The sequence below is a fragment of the Carlito syrichta genome, unplaced genomic scaffold, assembly GCF_000164805.1.
Source record: "Carlito syrichta isolate Samal-C Ts95f unplaced genomic scaffold, Tarsius_syrichta-2.0.1 Scaffold308820, whole genome shotgun sequence".
NCBI lineage: Eukaryota > Metazoa > Chordata > Mammalia > Primates > Tarsiidae > Carlito > Carlito syrichta.
In genome coordinates, this window is record NW_007252916.1 from 459,361 (window position 1) to 480,014 (window position 20,654).

The following is a 20,654-nucleotide window of genomic DNA, read 5'->3' on the forward strand; positions in this document are numbered from 1 at the left end:
CTTCTGCCTCAGCCTTCCAAGTAGCCGGAATTACAGGCATACGCTACCACGCCTGGCTGATTTTTTGATTTATTGTAGAGATGAGGTCCATACCTGGGGACCTCTTGCTGCCCAGGCGGGTCTTGAACCCACAGGCTCAGGCAATCCACTCACCTCAGCCTCCAAAGGCGTGGGATTACAGGCTGAGCCACCGAGCTCGGCAAACATCAGGGTTTAAATGGACTATAAACTTAACAGTTAGTAGTGGAGTGGTCTCTAAAATGTAATACTCAGTCTCACTGGTGTGAAACAGCTTCCAATGAGAGGGTGTATAATCCATGTTGATTGGTCCCCAGGTATGGACCTACATTCAGTCTTGGGGTCATCCCACCTAGGATGGTCAGGTTGTTTGAGGGGCACAGTTGGGTTAATAAGGATGTTCTTGGGAAGAGAAGAAGGATAAGGTAGATATGATGTTTGCCTTCCAACATTTAAAGTATTGTTTTCCAAAAAAACAAAGCAGTATTATCTCTTATCCTGAGGTCAATAACAGTGGGTACACATGACAAGGGGCTGATTACAACTCAGCATGGCTAAGAACTTTCTGAAGGGTACTTGTCATCTAACAATGGAGAGAACTGGCTGCCACATTCAGTAGTGAGCTTTTCAACCTGGCAAGGACTGGGTGCCCATCAGTCAAGGCTGCAGGAGGGGGACTCTGCCTGGTGGGAGGTTGACCAGATGTCTTCTGAAGTCCTTACAAACTGGTCCCCAGTGAAGCTCTTGGTCTCCTCTCTCTCTGATCAGTTCCATCTTTTCTTTGCTTCGTTCTTTTGCCTGTTTCTCTCTCCCAGGACTGAAGGCGGAAGTCAGTAGTGTCGGAGGTGCTCTGCCAGCTGTATCATCTCCCCCTGCCCCAGCTTCACCCTCATCTCCCCCTGCGCATAACGGGGAGCTGGAGCCATCATTCTCCCCCAATACCGAGCCCCATATTGGGCCTGAGGAGGCCATGGAGAGGCTACAGGTAGGAAACTGGAGCAGGCAAGGAGTGGGAGCCTGGGAGCTGCTAGGCGTTTACTTCTTCAACGCCAGGACTGAGATGAAAGAAGGAATTCCAGGAGTAGCACAGCCCCTAGGGTAGGTGTTTGTCCCAGACTGTCCTGATCCCTGCCTTTCTTTGTGTTCCCAGGAGACAGAGAAGATTATAGCTGAGCTGAATGAGACGTGGGAGGAGAAGCTACGCAAGACAGAAGCCCTGAGGATGGAGAGGTGTTGAGGGTCTGGGGCCGACAGCTGGAGTTCTGCAAGAAGTGGGGGGAGGGAGGTCAGGCTTCACAGGCAAGAAGGTCGTGGATAGTTATGGTAAGACTGACATTTGCCTCTCCTTTGCCCATAGAGAAGCATTGCTGGCTGAGATGGGGGTGGCCGTCCGGGAGGATGGGGGAACCGTGGGTGTCTTCTCTCCAAAGAAGGTGAGTGAGGGACCTGGTGAGGAGGCCTTGGGAGCTCTCTGACTATTTAGAGAAGAGGCAGGAGGTTGCAGAGTAATGATTTCTAACACTGATCTCCCTCTCTGAATTACTGGGCTTATCCCTCCATCATCCCTGCCACCACCTCTATGCTCAGCTGACCCTGCCGTCTCTCTCCTTCCATCTGAAAGCCAGAGTCCAGGACTTATTAAATGCCTACGGCCAGGGACCCTAGAGATCATAGAAGATTGATAGGGTTCCTGTCCTAAGGGGGATTGCAAGAGCTGCTTAAAATCTAGGTCTTTACAAACACACTCACACACTTGTGTGTGTATGAGTTCATGCATGGAATTTATCTCTGGATTCATATGAAACTGGTCATAGTGGTTATTTCAGGAGAGAGGGAGAGGAACTGGGAAATTGGAAGTTGGTTGGGATAGAGACTTAGGCACTGGATGTGCTTTTGTATCATCTGAATTTTGTACTCTGCATGTGCTGCCTACTCAAATAACTAAAGAAATATACTTTTTAATTTTCATTTTTATTTTATTTTTAATTTCTTTTCTTATCACTCAAACAGATTCTGACAGAAAAGTACATTTTTAAAAGGATAACTGGGCAGCTGGGTGTGATGGCTCACACCTGTAATCCCAGCAATTTGGGAGGCCGAAGTAGGAGGACTGCTTGAGTCCAGGAGTTCAAGACCAGCCCAGGCAACGTAGTGAGACCTCTTCTCTACACAAAAAATTTAAAAATTATCTGAGGCTGGGGCAGGAGGATCACTTGAGCCCAGGAGTTTGAGGCTGCAGTGAGCATAATTATGCCGCTACACTCCAGCCTGGGCAACAGAGTGAGACCCTGACTAAAACCAAATAAAAAAGGAGGATAATTGGAGAAGACAATATGAAAAGGAATAGAGGAGGAGTAAGCACTACACTGTAAGACAGCAATTGTCAGTGCAGTGAGGGAAATTATTTATAGATAGAAGCAGTAGTACAGCCTGGAGATATTTGGCAACTAGTTTTTTGGAGAAGCTGCTTTGGAAAATGGAGCCTGAAAGATGGGCAGGACTTGGGTATAGAGGAGTAGGGACAACATGCGCCAAGCAAGCCTGGGGTACATTGTTAGGCCGAGTGGGACTTGCCAGCACCTGACATGTGCCTGTTGGGTTTTAGGTGCTTAGTAAATCTTTGCTACGAGGAAAAGAGGAAGCTGGGCAGTAATGAGTGGTCAGGCTCAGGTGGAAGCAGGAATGATATCCAAAATATTTAGTAACTGGCTGGCACAGGGACCAACCAATCAGAATGGATGTGCTGGCTATAGACAACCAGCACAGCCAAAACAATGCACAACAATGAAAGGATGATGCGGAGGCCAGTTTGAGCAGAGCAGGAACTTCCAGTTCCACCAGGACCTCTGGTCCATGGTGTAAAGCAGCATAGGATCAGGCTATAAGTCAGACAGGCTATGCTTTGGGCCAGACAGCGTCACTGGGGACCACCCGGAACAGGTGATGAGTTACTGGAAGAAGGCTCCTCTCTATTTTGTAAGGTTAGGTCCATCTGGGAGACAATCAAGCAGGGATCCCTGTGCTTCCTGAAGAGGGGGTTGTCTTGCCTGGCCAAGCTGCAGCAAGGGAGTGAGAGAGCTGTGGGTGAATGATTACAGGTGGTAGGCCAGGCTGAGGGGCCTGGTCTGGGGCTGGAAACCCAGGGCTTTGGGGTCCTTCTGAGGGAGCCAGACCCTACTGTGACCCAGCCATATCTGAAGGGAGGAGAGTGAGGGGCTACAGATGGCTGTCAGTGTGGCTCCAGACACCTTTGTGTGCCTGCAACTGGGGTGCTTCCACCACAGTTGCAGGGTTGGAGAAAGTGCAGAAAGGAATATGGAAACTGATGGGGTGGGTGTTTCTTCCCTGGAGGACTTGACACTGCACACGATACCACTTACTAAAGCCCAAGCCCAAAGGGAGAGGGGTGGTTCTTGTTTTGTTTTTCATTGTTCTTGTAAAAGTTATTTATACTAGAGAGAACATTCAAATAGCACTAAAAGTTGTGTATGGTGAAAAGTAAATCTCCTACCTTCCCACCCTCAAGTTCCTCTCCCATAGGCAACCTGGTTGCCTCTTAACACAAAGACAGGCAGGGATCAGGACAGTCTGGGACAAACACCTACCCTGGGGACTGTGCTACTCCTGGAATTCCTTCTTTCTTCTCAACCCTGGCTCTGGAGAAGTAAACTCCTAGCAGCTCCCAGGCTCCTACCCCTTGCTGGCCCCAGTTTCCCACCTGCAGCCTCTCCATGGCTCCTCAGTCCTTAATGGCCTTATCAGTTCTTAATGAGCTCTCCTAGAGATAGTCTCTGCATGCACAGACATGTGTTATATATAATTATACATGTTTGCACATACACGGCCTCTCTCTTTAATAGTAGTGGTTGCATACCTTATTTTAAACATTGCTTTACTTTTTTCACAGTGTCTGCATATTCCATTGTGTAGATGTAGGATACCTTATTTTACCAGCTTCCTACTGATAGACATTAGATATTTTTTCCATTCTTCAATACTGCAAACAATGGTATAGTGACTAATCTTACAAACAGGTGTTATTGGCCCTAGGTGTTATTGGCCCTGTGCGGTGGCTCACTCCAGTAATCCTAGCACTTTGGGAGGCTGAGGTGGAAGGATTGCTTGAGGCCAGGAATTCAAGACCAGCCTGAGCAACATAGCAAGACCTCATTTCTACAAAAAAGCAAAAAATTAGGCATGGTGGTGTGCACCTGTAGTCCCAATTATTTGGGAGACTGAAGCAGAGGTATCACATTGAGCCCAGGAAGTTGAGACTGCCGTGAGCTGTGGTCCTGTCATTGCATTCCATCCTGGGTGACAGAGTGAGACTCGAACTCAAAAATACAACAATGACAAAAAAAAAAACAAAGGTGTTATCTTAGAGCAGACTCCTAGAAGTGGAGATTTTGGTTCAAATGGTAGCCATTTAAAATTTTGATCTACATTGCCAAAGTGTTCCCTAAGGATGATAACTATGCCATGCCAATCTATACTCTCAAGGGCAGCATACAAAGGGGCCTATTTCCCCTCACCTTTTTTAATATCTCAGGTTAATCAGATGTTTTGATCTTTGCAAGAGTGATTAGTGAAAAAGGTATCTGAGGGTAGTTCACTTTTGGATTTTTCTCAAGGTGGTGAAGATGAACATATTCTCATATGTTTAAAAGGCAGGTGTGTTTCAGAAAGGAGAGCTATTAGACTCATGGAGGAAACAGGTTTGGTGGGGGTAGCTCCAACCCCAGCTTTTTCTAGGGGAAAAGCTACAGTTTATCTTGGAGGGAGCACCTTTTGCTGGGACCCGCACACCAGGTCTAAGGGTTTCTTAAGTCGGTGATTTTGAAACCTGTGCTTCCTTCTCAGGGGCCCAGGTCGGGGGACAGAGCTAGACTCTGGGTCCCTCACACCCCAACCTGGGCTTGAGTGGCTCCCTGCTTACCTGCTTGACGTCCTGGGCTTCTAGATAAGGTTTCATTTGAACAAAGAGTTATAGGGCTGAACAAAAGTTGAAAAGCACTGCCCCAAATCATGTTCCCTATCCCCAGGGATAGATCACTTTCTGCCTCCAGAGCCCATCAGTGTTTGCCAGTGCCAGAGCAGGCCTGACACTGCAGGGTAGGGAGGGACATGAGTATCCCTTGGGAGAAGTGTTGCAGCAGCAATCATTGGGGGTGCTTGAGTGATAGGCAGATACACAGATACATGTCATATTCACGGTGGACACAGGGTGGGTCCCTGGGGAACTATGGGGCCTTGACAACTGACTATTTTCCTTCTGTACCCTGTGCTTTCTTGACTCTGTGCTTCCATTTAGATTCCTTTCACCTGTAATGCCCTTCCTTGTGCATGTCCATGCCCTCATCCTCAAAGGCCAGCTCCCATGTTTGTCGTGAAGTCTTTCTGATCCCCCCTGAACTCCCATAGTTTTTTACTTTGTTTTCCTTTGTATATGAGTCCCTCCCAGAATATGGGGGCACTCAACTCCCTGGGAACAAATGAATGAACAAATGAACCAAGCGAGGGTGTGAGAAGATCAGAAACTCTTCTACAAGGCATCTGTTTTCCACATGTAATGGTGTTTCCATGCCAATTCTTGCCTCTCCATGTTGACTCTAATTTCCTTATTGATTGGACAGCAGTGTCTGGGTTTGACTTATCTCTGTGTCTGCCCAGCGTGTCTCCGGAATGAGGTAGAAAGCCCACAGTAGAGCAGAGGCAGGAGTTCCTGTGTTGGGCTGGAAGGCTTAAAACTTCGTGGAGGAAGTGGCATTTAAGATAGATGGTAGTGGGGCTCGGTGGCTCAGCCTGTAATCCTGCGCCTTTGGGAGGCTGAGGTGAGTGGATTGCCTGACCCCGCGGGTTCGAGACCCGCCTGGGCAACTTGGTGAGATCTCATCTCTACAATAAAATCAAAAAATTAGCCGGGTGTGGTGTGCTCGCCTGTAGTTCCGAAAGCTACTTGGAAGGCTGAGGCGGAAGTATCACCTGAGCCCAGCAGGTTGAGGCTGCGATGGCTGGGAGCAGCCACTGCACTCCAGTCTGGGCGACAGAGTGAGACTCCAAATCAAAAAAAAAAAAGATAGATGGTGTGAGATGTGAGGTAAGTGAATGATTTTGACAGGTGGGGGTGAGGTGGTGCGGAAGAGAATAAGGTGGCGGTTAGGGTGCAGGAGGCCTGCTTTGGAGTAAGTGCTCAGCAGTCCCCTGGGTGGGAGCATAGAACCAGCAGAGGTGCCTGGGAAAGCGGAGCATGGGCCCCTGATGTGGAGGTGCCCAGGGATGCCTGGGTGGAAAGCAGGTTCAAGGCAGGTGAACTTGGCATGCCAGCTGAAGTCTCAGCGGAGAAACAAGGCCATGACCACTGCGTGGTGTGGGTGGTAAGCTATGAGTTCTGTGGGGTGGCAGGAAGTTGGGCAGGCCTCAGGGTGGTACAGAGGGTGTGGATAGGGGCAGCAGATCATAGGAAGGGAGACTACCCAGACATGGCAGCCAGTGGCATGAGGGGATATAGAGGGAACAAGGTCTGTGTGTTGCCCAGTTACATGGTTAACAGAAACAGAAGTCAGGAGAAGGCATGTAGGGAAAAGGAATGGGCTGAGTTTTCAGTGCAGAGCAGTGTAATGATCATCCAGGTATGTATGAGAGATTCGGCAAGATTCCCTTGGGACAGCTCTACCCAACTGCTGCAGTGACACTGGCCTTAGGTGAAGTGAACCCAGGAAGGGGTTGTCCCTGGGGAAGAGTTGGGAAATCTACTTTAATAAGTGGGTTTGTTTGTTCATTTTCTTTTACATTGAAATTATAAAAGTAATCCATGCTCATAAGAAATTCACCTTGTAATGAAAGGCAGGAAGTACCTGTCATCTCACCCAATCTCTCCCACTTACTCTCCAGTTGCAAATATATTTTGAGGGAAGAAATGATGGAACATGGGACAGAGGGAATATAGGGAAGAGGAGAGTACACATGGATTCCAAGTCTTCTGGTCAGGGAGCCTGGTGGGTCGAGGTGCTTCTGAAGAGATGCCCCCGGGAAGGGTTGGTGACCTGGGAGGAGTGAATGGATGGGGCAGTTTTTGTAGGCCCGTTATTTTGTGAGGGTCAGACTATCTTTAAGGCAGTTGATGTGAGAGGTGGAAATGAAAGAACCAGAAATGATCCTTAGGTCAGAGTGATGATGGGAGGAGGATGGAGGGTGGGTGAGCTCTCCACAAGTGAGCTGGCAGGGCCAGACCTGGAGGGACAGGACCATGCTCCTCTTTCCCTTCCACTTTGCCATGTTTCTGGCTGGCTTTCAGGAGCGTTTGCTTGACTACCATCCTTTCCTACCTTAGACTCCCCACCTGGTGAACCTGAATGAAGACCCTCTGATGTCTGAATGCCTGCTCTACCACATCAAAGATGGTGTTACCAGGTAGTGTGTACCCAGTGGCTTGGCAGGGGGCCTCTCTTTGCGATGTGGCTGTGGACAATGGCCATATTGGTGACTTTCTTTCCTGATGGTTACCAAAGGTACCTCAGATTTGTGAATAACTGCCTCCACAACCCTGCTCACTCTTCTGGCTTCTAGAGGAGTTTTTGAGCCTGCCTGCTCAATGACTGTCATGCCTCCACCTGCCAATTTGGTTAGATGTCTTCTGACATGGCTCTTGATTTACTGGGGCAGAAGACTTGGGAAATTTGTATGACTGCCTTCTTAGCCCCTGACACCATTGTCCTGGCTTCTCTTGGTGGGACCCTCTCAAGGGGAGGAAAAAGGGAAACATGGCCCAGCCTCATCTTTTTGAGGGGTATTGCCCCCATGGCTGGCTGGGTGACTGAGGGCAGATGGCCTCACTGTGTGATACAAAGTCTGGGAGCTTGGTGCCTTTTGTAAAGGAGTGAGGGTGCCCTTCCCCTCCCACCACAAGCATTTACAGCTGTCTTTGGCAATCATCATAGGTAGGGAGTGAGTCCTCAGGGTGATTAGCCATAAGGATGGGTAGGAGATCCATGGCTGAAGGTCTCTCTTTCCTTTTGTTGTATAATGCAGTGACTGAGAACATGGCTTTGGGGTCAGGCAGACCTGGGCTCAAATCTCAGCTTCACCACTGACCAGTTGCATGGCCTTGGATATGTCTCTTTAGCTACCTCATCTATGAAATGAGAGTAATTGCGCTTGGCTCATTGAGTTGGATAAACTCTTGTTCTGGATGGGCTTGTCAAATGTCCGGCACATGCTCAGAAAATGTTGGCCATTGCTTCCCCAGGGTCGGCCAGGTAGATATGGACATCAAGCTCACCGGACAGTTCATTCAGGAGCAACACTGTCTGTTCCGAAGCATCCCTCAGCCGGATGGAGAAGGTAATGGCTGAGGGGATGAGAGTGCAGTGGTCAGACGGGGATAGAGACAGGTCCTGCGTGCCATCCCACACACTGAATTCAGAGGCCTGTGTTGGGCACCAGGGAGTGTGGCCATATAAAGTTGGAGAGTATGAGTTGGAGAGTACCACAGGCCTGGCTCTCTGTACCCACTCTGAGAGTGGAGACTATAGCATGGTCAGAAACTAGCAAGGGTCCCAAGACAGAAACAGAACACTGTGGCAAGCCAGAGGGTGGGATTTTAGTGACGAGTAAATCCTGCCCTTTGTTGATCTTTTTAGCCTCAACTAGCACTTTGCTCATTTTTCATGAAAACGTGTATTTGTTTCAGTGGGATATCTGAATGTATCTCTGTGGATACCTGCTTCTATCCAGCTGTGACTTTAGAGTTTTCTGAGAGTTAATGGACCGTGTGTACTTCTGGTTCCAAAACTTTCAGAGACTTTAGTCCTTATATGGCTGTTGCAGCAAAAGCTTTTAAGAATCACAAACTCAAAGGGCGAAGGTAGTAGCCTGTCTCACATATCAACAAAACAATACTCATGAGGTACAGGGCGTATTTTTGAGGTTACCAGTTTGTTCTGGTTCAGTCATTTATTTTTATTTTTTAATTTTTTGTGTGTGTTGGAGTCTCACTGTGTCGCCCAGGCTGGAGTGCAGTGGCACACTCATGGCCACCATAACCTTGACCTGCTGGGCTCCATTTATCATTCCACCTCAGCCTTCCAAGGAGCGGGAACTACAGACACATGCCACCACACCCTGCTGATTTTTTGATTTATTGTAGAGATCAGGTCTCACCAAGTGGCTCAGTCTGTCCTCTCACCTCAGCCTCCCAAAGTGCTGGGATTACAGGTTTGAGCACCATGCCTGGCTGGTCAATACATTTTAATTTTAATTTTTTGAGCTGGGGTCTTACTATGTCACCCAGACTGGAATGCCATGACACTATCATGGCCACAGCCCTGACCTCCTGGGCTCAACTAATCCTCTCACCTTAGCCTCCCTAAATGCTGAAATTATAGGCATGAGCCACAGCTCCTGTCCTATTTTTAAATTTTTGTTTGATTTAAGAGTCTCATTCTGTCACCCAGGCTGGAGTGCAGTGGCATGAACGTGGCTTACTGTAGCCTCAACCTTCTGGGCTCAGGTGATCCTTCTGCCTCAACTCCTGAGTAGCTGGTACTACGGTCACGTGCCACCCCTGCCTGGCTAATTTTGTTTGTAGGGACAAGGTCTTGCTGTGTTGTCCAGGCTAGTCTTGAACTCCCGGACTCAAACAGTCCTCTTGTTGGCTTTCCAAAGTGTGGGATTACAGTGTAAGCCACAGCACCTGGCCCAAGCACATTTTTTTTTTTGAGTTGGAGTCTCACTCTGTCGCCCAGGTTGGAGTGCAGTGGCCGCTCCCGGCCACCACAACCTCGACCTGCTGGGCTTCAGTGATCCTTCCAAGTAGCTGGAACTGCAGGCACGCGCTACCACACCCGGCTAATTTTTTGATTTATTGTAGAGATGAGGTCTCGCCAGGTTGCCCAGGTGGGTTTCACACCCGCGGGCTCAGGCAATCCACTCACCTCAGCCTCCCAAGGTGCGGGATTATAGGCTGAGCCACCGAGCCCAGCTCCAAACACATTTTTAAAAATAAGAAAAGAAACTGTCATGTGGCTTACAATCAGGGATTTTTTTTTTTTTTTTTTTAGTTAGAAGTCTCATTCTGTTGCCCAGGTTGGAGTGCAGTGGCATGATCATGGCCCACTGTAACCTCGACCTCCTGGGCTCAAGTGAGCCTTCTACCTTAGCCTCCTGGTAGCTGGGACTACAGGTGTGCACCACTATGTCCGGCTAATTTTTTTAATTTGTTGTAGAGACAAGGTCTCACCGTGTTGTTCAGACTGATCTTGACCTTCTGGGCTCAAGCCATCCTCCTACCTCAGCCTCTCAAAGTACTGGGACGTGAGCCACCACACCCAGCCATAGTCAGGTTTAAAATATACCTGTTGGGTTTCCACTTGATTCAGGGTCAGCAGGTTAAGGCAGTTGTTCTGGTCTACTTCAAGTCCTCAGAGGCAGCAAATGCTTCCGGCATTTCAAGCTGAAAGCTACTAAATCAGTTCAGCCTAGTGAATTATTGCCTAATTCCTGTTCTGTGGCTACCTCAGGCCGTGTGATGGGGGAGATATCAAAGTCATACAAGGCTGGCAGAGTGAGCCCACTGGCAGGGAGTTCCCAGTGTGTTTGGAGAGATAGATAACAGATGTACACAAGACAGAAATAAGTTATAGTAAAGGCAGCTGATTATTCTGTGCCCCAAAGGGTGGGACTATGAAGGTTTAGTCCATCTGGGCCTCTGTTCTCATGGTAGATTTAAGACTTGACCAGAGGTGGAGTGTGGTGGTTCATGTCTATAATCCTAGCACTTTGGGGGGCCGAGGCGGGAGGATTACCTGGACCCAAGACCAGCCTGGACAACATAGCAAGACCTTGTCTCTACAGTAAATCAGAAAAATAGCTGGACATGGTAGTACATACCTAAAGTCCCAGCTAATTGGAAGGCTGAGGCAAAAGAATTGCCTGAACCCAGCAGGTTGAGGCTATGATGGCTGTGATCATGCTACTGCACTCCAGCCGGGCAACAGAGTGTGACTCTGAAACACACACATGCACACACACACACTCTTACATATACAAAGACTTGATCAGAGACTGGCAGAGAGGATGGGGGCAGCACAGGCAGAGGTTTGGATGTAGAAGAATGGTTATTACTTACCACATACTTTGTGTCTTTGCATTTTTCCACATATTTCACAGGTGAGAAAACAGGTTCTCGGGGGTTAGTGACTTATCCAAGACCACACAAAATAGCAGAGCAGGATTCAAACACAAGATGGCAGACGCCAGGGAGAAGGCTGCCCTGGCCAGGCTGGAACAGTCATCTCCTCACATGGCCTAATTTTCCCTCCATAACACCTGTTTCCTCCTTTCAAGGGAACTTTAGATTATCTGCTTTTTAAAAATTAATGGAATTTAATGACTTTAGATTATCCTGTTTGTGGTTTGTTTTACCAGCCTGAGGTAAGTTCTATGAGAGCAGGGATTTTTTTTTTCTTTTTTTGAGTTGGAGTCTCACTCTATCACCCAGACTGGAATGCAGTGGCTGCTCCCGGCCACCGCAGCCTCGACCTTCCGCCTCAGCCTTCCAAGTAGCTGGAACTACAGGCCTGCGCTACCACACCCAGTTAATTTTTTTTTAATTTATTGTAGAGATGAGGTCTCACCAAGTTGCCCAGGCAGGTCTCGAACCTGTGGGCTCAGGCAATCCACTCATCTCAGCCTCCCAAGGCGTGGGATTACAGGCTGAGCCACTGAGCCTGGCGATTTTTTTTAAACTCCCATGGTGGGAGGGGACCCAAGGGGGTTGCCCTTTTTTTTCTTTTTTTTTTTTTCTTTTTGAGTTGGAGTCTCACTTCTGTCGCCCAGCCTGGAGTGCAGTGGCACATTCATGGCCACCCCAGCGTCGGCCTGCTGGGCTCTAGCGATCCTTCTGCCTCAGCCTTCCAAGTAGCTGGAACTACAGGTGTGCGCTACCATGCCTGGCTAATTTTTTATTTATTGTAGATACAAGATCTCGCCAAGTTGCCCAGCTGATCTCGAATCCATGGGCTCAAGCAATCCACTAGCCTCAGCTTCCCAAAGTGCTGGAATTATAGGCTGAGCCACTGAACCCAGTCAGATTTTTGGTTTTTATCGCCACTGTATTTCTAAGACCTAATAAAATAGTGCCTGGCACATGTACTGTTTTCTTTTTAAATACGTGGTCTCACTCTGTCTCCCAGGCTGGAATGCAGTTGCATGATTATGGCTACTGCCGCCTTAATCTCCTTCTGTAGCTGAGATACTTTAAGAGGCTGGGACTACAGGCATGCGCCACCATGCCTGACTAATTTTTTGACTTTTTGTAGAGATGAGGTCTTGCTATGTTGCCCAGGCTGATCTTGAACTCCTGGGCTCAAGCAGTCTTTGTGCCTCAGCCTCCCAAAGTGCTGGGATTACAGGCGTGAGCCACCGCACCCAACCTGAGTGCAGTATATTTGTGGAATAAGTGAATAAATTTTTGGGCATGGTGGAAAATGAAGAAGTAAAGTTGGGGATAGGCTGGCACCCTAGTAAGTAAGTGAAGAAGTAAAGGTGGGGATAGACTGGCACCTGCATCCTAACCCGCTGCCACCTTCTTTCACTGCCATTCCCCTGACCATGGTAATGCCATTGGCTGTCTCTCTGCCCATCTACTTTGGAGGCTTCCTTTGCGTCAGCTCATTTCTAGTCTTCTGCCCGTAAGCTGAGTTCTTCCCTGCTCTCTGTTCTCCTACAGCATCAGTCGTCCCCATCTCTGTGTGATGTTATAGTTCATTCCGGTTTCTGTGTTTCTCTATTACTTTTAGTATTATTAATAATAATAATAACTCATCTTACATATTATTTTATTGTTTACTTATTTGGGTCTTTCAATCACTCTTTAAAGAAAGACTTTATTATCCCATTTTATAGAAGACTACAGAAGTTAGTGACTTGCTTAGCATTTCTGGCAAAGGAGACACTGAGCCTGGGTCTTTGGGATGTGAGGGCCCTCCATGACAATGGGGCACTGCTCCTTGAGAGTCCCTCCATGGCAATAGGGCACCACTCCTTGAGGGCAGGGAACTGCCTCGTGTGTCTTCACGTCTCCAGCAAGCAGCAGGCTCGGTGATTTGTAGTGAGGAGCACCTTGATAGATGTTTGCATTGGGTTGACTTTATCTTGTCATGTGTCAGCGTGGCCTGAGAAGATTAGTCAGGTAGCAGATTGCAAGATACATCAGACAGAGAAGTGGGCTAGGAGCCTGCCGGAGGAATCCAGGTTTGGCCAGGGATGATGTCAGTGGGCAGGGTAGGAATGGACACCTGAAAGGCAGAAATGACAGGGTCTGTCATCAGCTGAACATGAGGAGTGAATCCTTTTAAGAAATCTGGTTCTCTGGCCGGGCTTGATGGCTCAGTCTGTAATCCCAGCACTTTGGGAGGCCGAGACGAGTAGATTGCCTGAGCCCATGGGTTCGCGACCAGCCTGGGCAACTTGGCGAGACCTCGTCTCTACAATAAATGAAAAAATTACCTGGGCTTGGTAGCATGTGCCTGCAGTTCTGTAGTTCCAGCTACTTGGAAGACTGAGGTAGAAGGATCACCGGAGTTCAGCAGGTCGACACTGGGGTGCCAGCCTGGGCAACGGAGTGAGACGCCAACTCAAGAAAAAAAAAGAATTACTGGTTTTCTAAGCTGCTGCTGGGGTGGTGGTGGTGGGTGTAGGGAGTCACTACAGAGGCTTCCAGGAATTGTAGTTGGGGCTCTAACCCTCCTTCTGCTCTTCCTTTCCTGTGCTGCCTGCTACCAGAGGGGCCATGGCACCCCCCACAGGTACTGGGGGTGGGACTGGTGGTGCATGTGTGGTTTCGGGGGGTAAGGCAAGGTGGGAATCTGACCATAACCCCCCTTGCCCTGGGGTCTAACCTCTTCTCTTCCTCTCTCCCTCTGCTCAGTGGTGGTCACTTTGGAGCCCTGTGAAGGAGCCGAGACGTATGTCAATGGGAAGCTTGTGACAGAGCCGCTGGTGCTGAAGTCAGGTAGAAGACATGTCACAGAGTGAGGGTTCTGGGACATGGCTGTACGTAGGAAGTCCCGGTGGAGGGTGTTCTGGGTGCATTTTAGGGTAGGACCCTGAAATAAATAAGAAATAGCATAGGGATATGAAGAAAGAACTGGGAAGCAAAGATAAAGGAGTCAGGTTTTTGTTTCTTTTGCTGCCTCAGGGAAAGAGGAGGAGGTTGCCAGGCTCCCCTTTGACTGACAGGGATGGGGTAGTTCCTAGGTTCAGCCAGAGCATCATCCTTTCTGACTGTCCTCAGACTTGGGTGGGTGATGAAAGAGAGGGTGTCAGAGCCCCTGGGACTATGGGGCAAGGTCTTATATGCTTTGGGTGTGGGATGGGTTTGCTGCTGTGAGGGAGGGAATCTATTTTTCCCTCGTCTCATCCCTAGGGAATAGAATTGTAATGGGCAAGAACCACGTTTTCCGCTTCAATCACCCGGAGCAGGCACGGCTTGAACGGGAACGAGGGGTTCCCCCGCCCCCGGGACCACCCTCTGAGCCCGTTGACTGGAACTTTGCCCAGAAGGAACTGCTAGAGCAACAAGGCATTGACATCAAGCTGGAGATGGAGAAGAGGTGCGAGGAAGGGTGCCCATGTGCCCTTAGCCCTTCAGGCTGTCCCTCCCAAACCCCCAGGCCACAGCGGCTTCCTGTTGTCAGACACCCCACCAAGGTGGCTCTTCCTTCCTTCCCTTTTCACTTCCAGACTACAGGATTTGGAGAATCAGTACCGGAAAGAAAAGGAAGAAGCTGATCTTCTGCTGGAACAGCAGCGACTGGTGAGGACTGGGCAGAGGCTGGGTGTAGGCTGACGGGCAGGTGAGCAGTGAGCCCAACTCCACTTGCAGTGCACGCCATCCAAGCCAGAGTGGGCAGTGGGCATGGGCATGAGAGGAAGGGGTCTCGCCTGGGAGGAAAAGCTAGGTGAGAAATGTGACCAGGGGAGGAAACTGTTGTCTGCAGTAAAGTAAAGTTCCTCTCAGTTGACCAGGGCTTCCCAGTCTCCAGTTGATCCTGTGCCACCTTTACAATCTTTGGCACATCCAAGTACCACCTATACTGCTATTTGCTTAAGATTGTTCATTAAATGGACTTTTAAGCCTTACACAAAATCCCGCACTTGATTAGCTATGGCTGTTAATGATCATTTTCTCTGAGCCAGCCCCTGTTCTAAATACTTAATCCTCAGCCAGGCGTGGTGGCTCATACCTGTAATCTCAGCACTTTGGGAAGCCAAGGGTAGAGGATTGCCTGAGCCCAGGGGCTCGAAACCAGCCTGGGCAACATGGCAAGACCTTGTCTCTAAAATAAATTTAAAAATTATCTAGGTATGGTGGCGGCACACCTATAGTTCTAGCTACTTGGAGGGATTGCCTGAGCCTAGCATGTAGAGGGTGCAGTAGCTATGATCGTGCCACTGTACTTCAACCTGGGCGACAGAGTAAGACTCCAACTGGGGGAAAAAAAGGAAAACAAATACTCCTCAAAATGCACCTGTGAGGTAGATACTGTCATTATCTCTACTATCTAGAAGAGCAGAAGTTAAGCAGTCTGCCCAGTGGTGCACAGTTAGTCAGGGGTGGAGCAGGACTTGAACCCAGGCACTCTGATGAGGTGTTTCCAGTGTCATTGGGACATACTGTGCTGGAACTCATGGGCTCTGGATATCCTTAGCCCTGTTCTCCTCTTCTCTCTCTCTGGTCCCAGTATGCTGACTCTGACAGTGGGGACGACTCTGACAAACGCTCCTGTGAAGAGAGCTGGCGACTGATCTCCTCCTTGCGGGAGCAGCTGCCCCCCACCACGGTCCAGACCATTGTCAAGCGCTGTGGCCTGCCCAGCAGTGGCAAGCGCAGGGCCCCTCGCAGGGTGTATCAGATTCCCCAGCGACGGCGGCTGCAGGGCAAAGACCCCCGCTGGGCCACCATGGCTGACCTGAAGATGCAGGCAGTAAAGGAGATCTGCTATGAGGTGGCCCTGGCTGACTTCCGTCATGGGAGGGCTGAGATTGAGGCTCTAGCTGCCCTCAAGATGCGGGAGCTTTGTCGCACCTATGGCAAGCCGGAGGGCCCTGGAGACGCCTGGAGGGCCGTGGCCCGGGATGTCTGGGACACGGTGGGCGAGGAGGAAGGAGGTGGAGGTGGCGGTGGTGGTGGCAGTGAGGAGGGAGCCCGTGGAGCAGAAGTGGAGGACCTCCGGGCCCACATTGACAAGCTGACAGGGATTCTGCAGGAGGTGAAGTTGCAGAACAGCAGCAAGGACCGGGAGCTGCAGGCCCTGAGGGACCGCATGCTCCGCATGGAGAGGGTCATTCCCCTGGCCCAGGTAGGGAGGCCCCTGGCCCTGCTTTCTTCCTCGTCTTCTCTTCTCTCTCTGCTCTTCCCTTTAGAAATCTGAGCCTCCCACCTCAGATCCCAACCTCTTTCCCTTTCTTCCTTTGAAAAAATTGTATTGAAGTATAGCACAGTTCTTCTCAGTATAGTTTATGAATCACATGCCTCACAGTCACCAGGCTGCTAATTAAGTATGCACAAGATACCTACATAATGAACATTTGTATACCTAGCCCTGAATGGCACCCCACATCTTTAAAATTAAAAATTAAAAAAAAAAAAAAAAAAAAAAAAAGAATGCAGATTCCTGGGACCTACAGAATCCAAATCTTTGGGAACAAATCTGCATTTATAATAAGCTCCCCAGGTATTTCTGAAGCACAATAAAGTTTAAAAACCACTGATGTAAAGTGTACAGTTCTGGTGAGGCACAGTGGCTCACGCCTGTAATCCCAACATTTTGCTTGAGACCAGGGGTTCAAGACCAGCCTAGGCAACATAGTGAGACCCTTCTCTACAAAAAAACATTAAAAAAAAAAAACTGTGCTCAGCCTGTAATCCCAACACTTTGGGAGGCTGAGGCGAGTGGATTGCCTGAGCCCGTGGGTTTGAGACCAGCCTGGGCAACTTGGTGAGACCTCGTCTCTACAGTAAATTAAAAATTAGCCAGGTGTGGTAGTGTGTGCTTGTAGTTCTGGCTACTTGGAAAGCTGAGGTAGGGGAATCACCGGAGTCCAGCAGGTCAACACTGGGGTGGCTGTGAGCATGCCACCTCTGCACTCCAGCCTGGACAATGGAGTGAGACTCCAACTCAAAAAAAAAAGAAAAGCGTACAATTCTTGACTGGGCTTGGTGGCTCAGCCTGTAATCCCAGCACTTTGGGAGGCCAAGGCAAGTGGATTGCCTGAGCCTGCGGGTTCGAGACCAGCCTGGGCAACTTGGCGAGACCTCGTCTCTACAGTAAATAAAAAATTAGCTGGGTGTGGTAGCGCACGCCTGTAGTTCCAGCTACTTGGAAGGCTGGGGCAGAAGGATCGCTGGAGCCCAGCAGGTCAATGCTGGGGTGGCCGTGAGTGTGCCACTGCACTCCAGCCTGGATAACAGAGTGAGATTCCAACTCAAAAAAAAAAAGTGTGCAATTCTTACTTTACCGCTTGAAGAGTGTTTATATATGTGTGCTCTTATAACCACTCCCCTCTGGTTGATCATTTACTCTGTGGTAGCTGCTGTGCTGAGTACTTTTTGTGTGTTATCTTGTTGAATCCCAATAGCCCCGTAAGTGGTAGTGTTATCACCTGTTCCTGTTTTGCATGCATTCACTGATGTAAATATCTGAGTGCCTACCATGTGCCAGACATTGTGCTAGCCACTGGGGTTACTTAAACAAGACAAAATTTCTGCTCTATTTCAGTTTTCTTATGAGGGACGACAGAAAGTCATTCAGTCATAATCATTCCTCATTGTTACTGAAGGTTTATCTCTCTGAATGCAATTTCTGCTCCTTTTCCCTTGCTTATTCCACTCCAGCCCTGCTGGCTTCCTTGCTGCTTCTTGAACTTGCTGGGCATGCTCCAGCCTCAGGGCCTTTGCACCTGCTGTTCCCTCTGCCTAGAATACTTTTTCTCTAGATAGCCTTCGACTTTGTCCCTCACTTCCATTAGGCCTTGAAATAAACTGATGACTTCTCATGAATCCCTTCCTGTCTGTTCATTGCAGCCACCCCTGTGTTGGCTTTCTATCATCCTTCTCTGCTCTATTCTTCTCTATCTGAAATATAGAACTCATTTCTTATAACAATCCTATGCATCAAGTACTATTATTACTGACATCACCTTTGAGATGAAGAAACTCAGGCACAGAGAGGTTACAAGCCAAAGATCCAGCCACACAGCTAGTAAGTGGCAGACCCAGGATTGAGCTCAGGCCATGTCGCTTTTGAGTCTGTGTTCCTAAACCACTACTCTCCCAGCTTCTTTACCTCGAAGCTTTTCTCCAGACCCCTTGACATTCAGCTACTCCAGGCCCTTCTAATGTGTCCTCTTGAATCCAGATATCCTCAGGCTTCAGCTTTCCTCACACCCCTTCTTTTCTCTCCCTCCCAGGATCACGAGGATGAGAATGAAGAAGCTGGTGAAGTCACTTGGGCCCCGCCTGAAGGATCAGAGGCTGTAGAGGAGGCAACCCCCAGTGACCATGCACCCTCAGCCCAGCCCCCCTCACCACCCCTGTCAAGCTGGGAGCGGGTGTCACGACTGATGGAGGAGGACCCAGCCTTTCGTCGTGGCCGCCTTCGTTGGCTCAAGCAGGAGCAGCTGCGGCTGCAAGGACTGCAGGGCTCTGGGGGCCGGGGCGGGGGGTTGCGCAGACCCCCAGCCCGCTTTGTGCCCCCTCACGACTGCAAGCTGCGCTTTCCCTTCAAGAGCAACCCTCAACACCGGGAGTCCTGGCCAGGGATGGGGAGTGGGGAGGTCCCTGCTCCACCCCAACCCCTTGAGGAGGTCACTCCCCCTCCAGCTACCCCTGGCCGCCGGCCTCCAAGTCCCCGCAGGTCCCACCGTCCCCGCAGGAACTCCCTAGATGGAGGGGGCCGATCCCGGGGAGGGGGTTCTGCACAACCCGAACCCCAGCATTTCCAGCCCAAAAAACACAACTATTATCCCCAGCAGCCCCAACCATACCCAGCCCAGCGGCCCCCAGGGCCCCGCTATCCGCCATACACTACTCCTCCGCGAATGAGACGGCAGCGCTCAGCCCCTGACCTCAAGGAGAGTGGGGCGGCCGTGTGAGTCCCAAATCTTAGGCAGAGAGGGCCTGGTGGGCCCCTTGCTGGGAGAAGGGCAGATGCCTGAGACGCTGCTTGCCCAGAAGCGCTGGGGCAGGGAGGCCCAGGAGATGAGAGAAGGTCCGAGTAGGTGATAGAAGACATGAGGGTGACTGAGCCGGAGGCTGAGGGAAGGAAGAGGGCACGGAGTTGCCAGGAGCAAACCAAAGTGAAGAAAGTGCTAGGAAGCTGCCTCAGGGACACCCCTTGCAGAGGGGGAGGGTCCCACAAACGCTGCTATGGGTGGGGTGGGGGGCTGGGGTGCTGCATAGCCAGTGTTTGACTTTCTTTTCGAGTGGGGGAAGGAGAGAGAACCCAAAGAGATGAGTTCTCCTCCCCGGTCCCTGTCTGTCTGTCTGTCTGTGGTGGGTTTCTGTTTCCAGGAAGGTGTGGTGGGATCATAAGTCATTCCCCTCCCCTTCCAGGCCTCCTGCTATATTTGGGGGACCTGACTGGTTTGGCTAGAGTCCCATGAGAATATGGGGCTCTTTAATAAAGGATAGCAAACGGAGCTGGTGGCTTATTTGTTTTGGGGTTTTAATGAAGGTGTAGGTTATACAAGTAAAAAGCAGAGATCTCAGTGAATTTTTTAAATATATGCTCCCAGGCAGTCACCACCCAGATCAAGATATTAGAAAGTGGCCTGGACGTGGTTGCTCATGCCTGTAACCTCAGCACTTTGGAATGCTGAAGCGGGAGGATCACTTGAGCCCAGGAATCAATACCAGCCTGGACAACATAGTGAGACCTCCGCTCTACAAAAAATTAAAAATTAGCTGGGTGTGGTGGTGCATGCCTGTAGTCCCAGCTACTCAGGAGGCTGAGGTGGAAGGATCGCCTGAGCCCAGGAGGTTGAGGCTGTGGTGAGCTGTGACTGCCACTGCACTTCAGCCTGGGCAGCAGAGTGAGACCACCCCCCCACACCAACTAAAAAATATTTTCATTTTGTTGTTTTTGAACTTTCAACTAGTGAATGTGCTGGGCAAGCTTACTGGACCTACCTGGTTGTGTTACCTGCTTTTGGCAGGATGCATTCGGTATTCTTAGTGTATTTTATTTGTCTTGTAACTGCTTTCTTCCTTCCTTTCCCCTCTCTCCCTCCCTCCCTCTCTTTCTTTCTTTCTTTCTTTAGAGACAGGGTCTTCTTCTGTCACCCAGGCCGGAGTGCAGTGGCATGATCATAGCTCAATGCAACCTTGAGCTCCTGGACTCAAGCAATCCTGTCTCAGCTCCCAAGCTGCTGAGACCACAGACTTGTGCCACCACGCTTGGCTAATATTTACTTTTATTTTAAGAGACAGGGTCTTGCTATGTTGCCCAGGCTGGTCTTGAACTTCTAGCCTTAAGCAATCCTCCCACCTCAATCTCCCAAAGTGCTGAGATTACAGGTGTGTGTCACAAACCTGGCCTGTTTTAAGGCCATTTTCTTTTTTTTTTTTTTTTTTT

The 20,654-nt window shown here is 49.7% G+C and overlaps 1 protein-coding gene across 1 annotated transcript in view; it reads left to right on the forward strand.

Annotated features, from left to right (window-relative positions):
* Positions 1–19,719, forward strand: part of KIF1C (kinesin family member 1C) — a 27,229-nt gene extending 7,510 nt beyond the window's left edge. Inside the window, exons 14-23 of the mRNA XM_008065942.2 lie at positions 834–1,003; positions 1,169–1,248; positions 1,376–1,451; positions 7,349–7,428; positions 8,264–8,358; positions 13,946–14,029; positions 14,444–14,630; positions 14,761–14,833; positions 15,762–16,379; positions 18,490–19,719. Coding sequence (XP_008064133.1) covers positions 834–1,003; positions 1,169–1,248; positions 1,376–1,451; positions 7,349–7,428; positions 8,264–8,358; positions 13,946–14,029; positions 14,444–14,630; positions 14,761–14,833; positions 15,762–16,379; positions 18,490–19,173 — 2,147 coding nt within the window. The 3' untranslated portion in view covers positions 19,174–19,719. The remainder of the gene's footprint in view (positions 1–833; positions 1,004–1,168; positions 1,249–1,375; positions 1,452–7,348; positions 7,429–8,263; positions 8,359–13,945; positions 14,030–14,443; positions 14,631–14,760; positions 14,834–15,761; positions 16,380–18,489) is intronic.
* The last annotated feature ends 935 nt before the right edge of the window (positions 19,720–20,654 follow it).